We start from the raw sequence: 7,445 nt of genomic DNA, 5'->3' as shown, positions 1-7,445 counted from the left end.
GTTCCTGTTATAGCCACACGGAATGGTCCCAGGAGGACCCCGCAGTAAGCTGCGTAGAGACCAGACCAGCTGACCTTCTTGCCGTCTCCTCAACAAACGACTCCCAGTTGGCCTTTCGAAAGTTCCATAGTTTGACAGGTGTCCCTGGTACCGGTTGCACCAGTGCTGGAATTTTAATGATGGCCGGTCGGTGATGTGAGCGGGGAAACCTGTCCAGGACGCGCCTTTCCGGTTTCGGGTCGTTACTGCGGCAGATGGCGAAGGCCAGGTCTAGGTTGGTGGAGGTGTTCCAGCGTGCAGAGAAGAAGGTTGAAGGCTCCTTGGGGTCGTACAGTAGCAGGGCATCAGTGTTGGAGGCCCATTCGTTCAGCGCCGCTCCGTTAGGTGTTGTGTGTTTGTAACCCAAGTCTCTGTGCTGACAGTTGAAGTCACCTGCATAGATGGCGGGTGCAGTTACTGACTGGAGTGACGTCGCAGACAGCTCTGATGGTGGGGGCTTGTAAAATACGTTGATGACTGATGTTTCCTGGATGTTAGTGCCTGGTGGGGATTGGCTACTGGTTGACCAGCTTACTTCAGTCCCGACAAAGGTTGCCACACCGTGTTGCTTGCTGTGGATGGACCCAGCGAGATGGAACCCAGGGATCTTAAGGATGTTATCGGATGTGCAGTGTGTCTCCTGCAGGATCACAGCCGCTGCCCCATTGGAATCAGCCAGGTGACGCACAACCTCGAGTTTGGCGGTGGTTAGGCCCTCAACATTGAGCTGAAGCACTGCCAGGCCTCGGTTATCGACGGTCGGGATGACTGCCCGTCCGCCGTTCCTAGGCCTACCAGCTCGACGTTTGGTTGGCGACATTCGTTTCGCAAGTTGGTCTTGCACCATCTCTTGCTACTCACAGAGGAGGCCACGTGAAGGCTGTCGTCTTCTCCTACTACTTGAGTAAAAGTAGAAGTACTCAGATCTTGGACTTGAGTCAAAATGTTCCTCAAGTGAAAGTAGAAAAGTATTATCATCAAAATATAGTTAAAGTACCAAAAGTAAAACTAGTCATTGTATGATTGGTCCACCTCAGAATCTTAATGTTACCTCTCTTTTAGTATTTATTACACTTTGTTTAATATGCAGGTCTTTTCATTTATTTCCATGTTTTCTGACTCCGATTTTTTCTCTTTTCAGATTCTCTTCCAAATCTCGGAGGGCTCCTGAACGCATCACAGATCCTCCCCCGAACCCAGACTTCTCTCCCCCAAACTTCTCTCCCCCAAACCCAGACTTCTCTCCCCCAAACTCAAACTTCTCTCCCCCAAACTCAGACTTCTCTCCCCCGAACCCAGACTTCTTCCTTCCCCCAAACCCTCCAGTATCTCCCCCAACCCAAACTTCTCTCCCAGAAACTCAGACTTCTCTCCCCCAAACCCTCCAGTATCTCCCCCAAACCCAGACTTCTCTCCCCAAAACCCTCCAGTATCTCCCCAACTCCCAGTCTGATCTCCCCCAGTCCTCTCTCTCTCCCATTATCTCCCACACCCCACTTCCTATCCCTTCCTCTCTCACCCATCCTCACCCCTCTCTCTCTTCCTCCCAGAATCCACCCCATCCCTCTCACCTTCCTCACCCTTTTCCTCCCCCCCAGCTTCACTCTTTTCCTCCTCAGTCTCACCCAGAGTCTCTTTCTCCCCCTCCTCCCCCCTCCCATTACTCCCAGTCTCACTCTGACTCTCACCCCTCTCCTCTTGCTCCCTTTTCTCACCCAAATCTTCCTCACCCTCCCACCCAAACTCACTCTCCTTCTCCCTCTCCTCACCCCTTTCCTCACCCCTGCCATTACTCCCAGTCTGCACCTTCTCTCCCCCTCACCCAGTCTCACCCAGAGTCTCTTTCTCATACTATCTCTCACCCTCCCCCCTCCCATTACTCCCAGTCTCACTCAGACTCTCACCCTTCTCTCCCTGCCTCCCAAACTCACTCTCCGTCTCCCTCTCCTCACTCCTTTCCTCCCCCCTCCCATTACTCCCAGTCTCACTCAGACTCTCACCCCTTTTCTCACCCTCAATCTTCTCTCCTTCCCTCCCAGTCTCACCCCTCTCCCCCTCCTCGCCCCTCCCAGTACTTCCAGTCTCACTTAGACTCTCACCCCTCTTCTCACCCACAACCTTCTCTCCCTCCCCCCCAAACACACTCTCCCTCTCCTCACCCACATCTTCCTCACCCCTCCCAGTACTTCCAGCCTCATTCAGACTCTCCTCTTGCTCCCTTTTCTCACCCACAAGCTTCTCTCCCTCTCTCCCAAACTCCCTTTCCTCACCCCCAGCTTCACTCTTTACCTCCTCATTCTCACCCAGAGTCTCCTTCTCATATTGTCTCTCACCCCTCTTCTCAAACTCCCCCTCCTCACCCTCATCTTCCTCCCCCTCCCTCCCAGTCTCACCCAGACTCCTCTCTCCCTCCCCCTCCTCACCCCTACCAGTACTCCCATATCTACGAGGACCCTCTGTACCCCGGCTTCCCCGAGGGGGAGACGGGAGATCCGGCTCCGACTCCCCCCCTCTCCTCCAGCAGAACGGGGGAGGATCTTCCTAAAGGTGAGCAGATGTGTGTTTTGTGTAAAACAAACTTCCCTAAATCACATCTTTCACACCGGCTCCGACGCGTTAAAGATCATTTCTGATATTTTTTTCCGCAGATGTCAACATCCTAAAGTTTTTCTTCAACTTGGGCATCAAGGTGAGTCAACAGAATAAACTCCAACAGCGTCGATATTAAAGGTCTCCGATTACACAAGTTTAAGGCATATATTATGGGTCTCAGATATATATAAAAACATGTCTATGAAGTGTTTTGCAAAAAATACTAAACAGATCATGCATTTTATCCATGTCTCATATCCCTCTATGTCAGCCCTGTTAGAAAAGTGCTGATTCTGGGTCAGTAGCTTAAAAAAACACAACGCATGCTCTCTCCAGTACAGGTTAGCTCTGAGTGTTAGCGTGCTAATGTAAACACAGACCATATTACCTCAAACACGTCTCATTGTTTCTGATAGCAACGATTCTGATTGGCCCGTGGGTGTAAAGCCCGCCCACATTTTAGTAATGACGTCATATCGGACGCAAATCTGGATCAGCTCCGTTGTTCCCCCGTTTTTAGAGATGTGGGTACGGAGGAAAAGAGAGAGGGTTTTATTTTCTGACGCTTTAAGAGTTAATCAAATTCTAGACAAGCTTTCTTTTGGTACTGAACACAGACTCTGACCCCTCCTCTCTCTCTCTCTGCAGGCCTACTCCCACCCCCTGTGCCCCCCCTACTTATACCTCCTCCCCCTTCAACAAACCTACCAGCTGAACCCCAAACCTCCCTCCCCCTCCCCCTCTNCCCCCAGACCCCAGGAAACCTACCCTCTTCAGCCTCCCTTTCCTCCCTCTCCAGCCTCCATTCCCCCTCCCCAACACCAACAATGGCAACAACACCAGGTTCCCCTACCCAGAAACCCCAGCTTCACGCACGCTTATCCCCCCCAGAATGCATCATATCGGGGTCAGGGTTACCCCCAACCCTACCCTCCGTACCCCCCCTCCTCTCACCAGACCCCCCCATTGGAGGAGCTCCAGGGGGTCACAGAGCAGCGTCAACCCACAAACGGAGACAAAACCCAGGGCCAGGGTCCGTGCCGAGTCCCTGCTCCTCTGGAGGGTCCTGCTGCTAACGTGGCTAATGCTAACCCCAACATACAAGTGGTGGTTTCTGGATATGGTACGTTTATCAGAGGTGGTACTCACATCCTTACTGAAGTAAAAGTACTATTACTACACTCTCAACATACTCTATTACAACCTCAAAATGTTACTGAAGTAAAAGTATTATCAGCTAACTGTACTCAAGTGTACAAAGTAGAATGATATTTAAAGGATATTATTCTGTTCTTGGCATTAGACAACACATACAGGAGTTTTACTCACGTTACTCAAAATACTTAAACACAGTACTTGAGTAAATGTACTTTGTTTTTCTCAGTCTATAAGTCAGTTTATAAGTCTAAAAACAATGTTGAGAATCCCTTAATGTTTGGTGTTAATTATTAAGCAACAGCACAAAGGGTTTCTGGGTAATGTAGTCTTCAAACTGTTATTGTTTTGATGCTAACGTCTAGTATTTCAATGTTTCCCATCAGGCCATAAGAAGGACCGTGGAGACAGTCTGCAGCGAGCCGTGCTGCTGGTGGACCCCCCCCTCAACAACGACCCTATAGTGAGTACTCTGTTTTATTTACCATTTCACACCTGAATAGTTGATTTAGTGGTAAAAACACGTACCAGTGACTGTTGGTTGAGGCCTAATAGTGATATTTGTTGTCGTAGTTTTAGTATGATTTGTTCGAGTTGTAACATTTCACTAGTATTAATAATATTTGTTGTTTTAGTTGTTACATCCGTTTATAGTGACAGGAAGATTACTATGGACAGTTGTAGTAGTAGTAGCCTTAGTAGTAGTTGTAGTAAAATATGTTAATACTTGTCAAAGTAGAAAAGATGTGTGTGTCTAATAGTAAAATAATGTCTCGTAGTAGTTACATTTGTTTTGCTAGTATTTATAACATTGTAATCCTCCTCTCAGATGAAGTTGCTCTCGAACCCCGACAACACCAGAAACCCCGGCTCTCCGTCACACTTTGACATCTCCAAGACGAAGGTCACCGGGGACAACGGCAACACGTCCCGCAGTTACCACGGCCACAGGAAGTGGCCCTATGGAGTCATGGGTTCCGGTGGACGCCCGACGACCGTTGCCATGGCGGAGTCTCTGTCGGTTGGCTGCAGCACCGAGGACCAATGGGAGGAGGCGGCATTTAAACCCCAGACCTTAAACCACAGGGGGCGAGGGAGAAATTCGAGAGGGGGGAGAGGAAGGGGGACGCCATGGACCTCAGGGAGGGGGGGCCATGACTCAGGGAGGGGGGGCAACGGACGGAGACAAGGAGGCGTTGGGGGGGCGGGGTTTGACTATGTTCAGTTTAACTCCTCCCACATGGGGCGGGGCCAACAATAGTTCTCAGCCAATCAGAGGACAGGACACTGGACATTCTTTTTCTTTCCCCCCGTCTTTTCAGAGCCATGCTAGCTGTTTCCACCTGTTTCAAGTCTTTGTGCTAAGCTAAGTTAGATAAGGATGCGTGGCCAGGAGAGAATATACTGGTTCTCAGCCAACCAGAGTACAGGATACTAGTTCTCAGCCTATCAGAGGACAGGACACTGGACATTCTTATTTTTTAAATATTTTTTTTTCGGAGTTTCCAACTGTTTCCAGTCTTTGTGCTAAGCTAAGCTAGATAATGATGTGTTTAGCTCCTCCCATAGGGGGCGGGGCTTGGATAGAGGTTATTAGTTTTCAGCCAATCGGACGACAGTACTCTGGATATTCTCCCTTTTTTTTTCAGGCTAGCTGTTCCCAGTCTTTGTGCTAAGCTAACCCTCTTTTTGTTATAGCCTCACAGCTTTATCTTTCTATAAACGGCTGATCGCTATCTGTTATAGTGCCTCGTACAACTTTAAACAATAATTCAGCTAAAAGCATAAATCAAGTTTAGCGTTGCACTTCTGCTGAAAGCAAAGAGAAGCTTTAAAAGGCCTCATCAAATCCCTCAGGACTCGGGTTAGAAGAGTCGGACAAATACAAGCTCTGCAGAATTTCTTTAGATGTTGTTTTAATCGTCCGTTTGTCTCGTTGATGCGGGTTTCCATATGTGTATTTGTCTTGTTTTTGGGTTTATTTTTCTTTCTCATGATCAATTCTAAACACTCAGTAGAGATTTAGTGCCTTACGTTTGCTGCTTTTTATCGTCTGTCTTTCTTCAGTTTCAGAAGCACTGACGTACCGAACAAAAGGCTGTTGTCTGTGCTGGATTTTTCTATGCGGTTAAATAAATGATTAAAAGTTTGTAGTGTTGTCTCCTTGTTTCTTAAGAAAAGTAGTAGTTGTTTTAAACTATAATTTGCTGTAAGCACGGATATTTGTTGGACTAGAAATGTGTTTTCAGTTTGTCTGTTTGTATCCTCATCAAACTGAACCTTTACTTTTTACAGTGTTGGTCCTCCCGCTAAATAAATATAGGCTTTTGCTTCGTTGTTTTCTATCATATTTTCAACAAACTACACTTTAATATGTCGGAAATGTGAGAAAAAAAATGATATACTTGTGTTTTGTGGAGAAAAACGAAAATATGAGAAAAAAAGTTTGGTTTGTGAAAGAAAAAATAATACCATAGTAACGAGTGTTGTGTTTTAAAAATAACATTTAAAACGTAAAAAGACATGTCTCTTTATGTATTTTCTTTGTTTTTGAGTTTTTTGAAAAGCGTTATATAAGTTTCATGTATCATTATTATTAATTTAAAACAATGGTTCCCAACCTGTTCTTTCTTGTAGTTCAACAGATCCTGGATATCTTTGAGTTATCTTAACCCAACCAAACGTGATCTTTGACCAATCACAGACATGGAGAAGCGTCATACTTCATGAATTAAAATGTGTGACACTGTGAGTGTTGCACGGCCAGATACGGCTCAAGAAGCTGACTCAGATAAGGAGATATATTCTTCATTATTATGTGATATGAATGATAATAGGACACGTCAACGTCTGCTCTCACAGTGCCGCGGACTGTAGGCTACGTAATGTTACTTTGATCCGGTTACTTATGTTGTGGCAGATATTTAAAGGGGACCTATCATGCAAAATGCACTTTTGTACGTCTTTTATACATGAATATGTCGGGGAACTCACCAAGTGTCAGAAAACACAACCCTCTCTCTTTTTCTCCCTACCCAAATCTCTAAAAACGGGGCTACAAAGTATTTGATACAGATTTTAATTGTTCTGATGTCAGAAACGGGGAGCTCCGCCTATATGAGAGGTTGGGCCACGACCGGCCATTGCCGCTCGAAAGCGCTGGAAACGTTGTAGTACATATGCCAGGCCTGTAAGTGGCGCTGTAGTCTGCCACAAAAGCAGCGAAGAAGACTTCCCGCGCATGGTTGCCATGGTTGCCCTTCTGTTTATTCTCCGCTGTGGCTTTTTTTCTCCCTCCCCGAGGCAAGCGTTTGCCCCTGCTGCTTTAAAACAAATGAATAATGACTCTATATAATCATATAAGAATAAAACACGGAGGACGGAGATCTCTTTTTCTCCCCCTCTTCTGAGAGCCCAGCAGCTGATCTCAGAGCACGCTCACCTCTCCTGCAGGGGGGCGTGGTCAGCTGCAGCTCATTTGCATTAAAGCTACGTCACAGAATCAGCCCCTGCAAAAACAGGGCTGGAAAGAGCAAATAGAGCGAAATGAGGCATGGCTAAAATGTAGGATCTGTTTGGTATTTTGAAAAAAAAACTTCACAGACATGTTTTATATAGGTATGGCCCTACAATATATTTGTCAAATATAGCATGATAGG

General features: G+C 46.8%; 1 protein-coding gene across 1 annotated transcript; it reads left to right on the top strand.

Moving 5' to 3' along the window:
• Positions 1 to 983: 983 nt before the first annotated feature.
• Positions 984 to 5,047, top strand: LOC104949362 (extensin-like). The gene is made up of 5 exons (XM_010775722.1): positions 984 to 2,586; positions 2,688 to 2,728; positions 3,280 to 3,754; positions 4,173 to 4,249; positions 4,616 to 5,047. Exons 1-5 carry the CDS (start codon positions 1,059 to 1,061, stop codon positions 5,045 to 5,047), a joined length of 2,553 nt encoding a protein of 850 aa, XP_010774024.1. The 5' UTR covers positions 984 to 1,058.
• Positions 5,048 to 7,445: the final 2,398 nt, after the last annotated feature.

The sequence above is a fragment of the Notothenia coriiceps genome, unplaced genomic scaffold (genome assembly GCF_000735185.1).
Source record: "Notothenia coriiceps isolate Sejong01 unplaced genomic scaffold, NC01 NC01_scaffold00015981, whole genome shotgun sequence".
Taxonomy (NCBI): Eukaryota; Metazoa; Chordata; class Actinopteri; order Perciformes; family Nototheniidae; genus Notothenia; species Notothenia coriiceps.
This window is presented reverse-complemented; position numbering and strand designations above follow the sequence as displayed.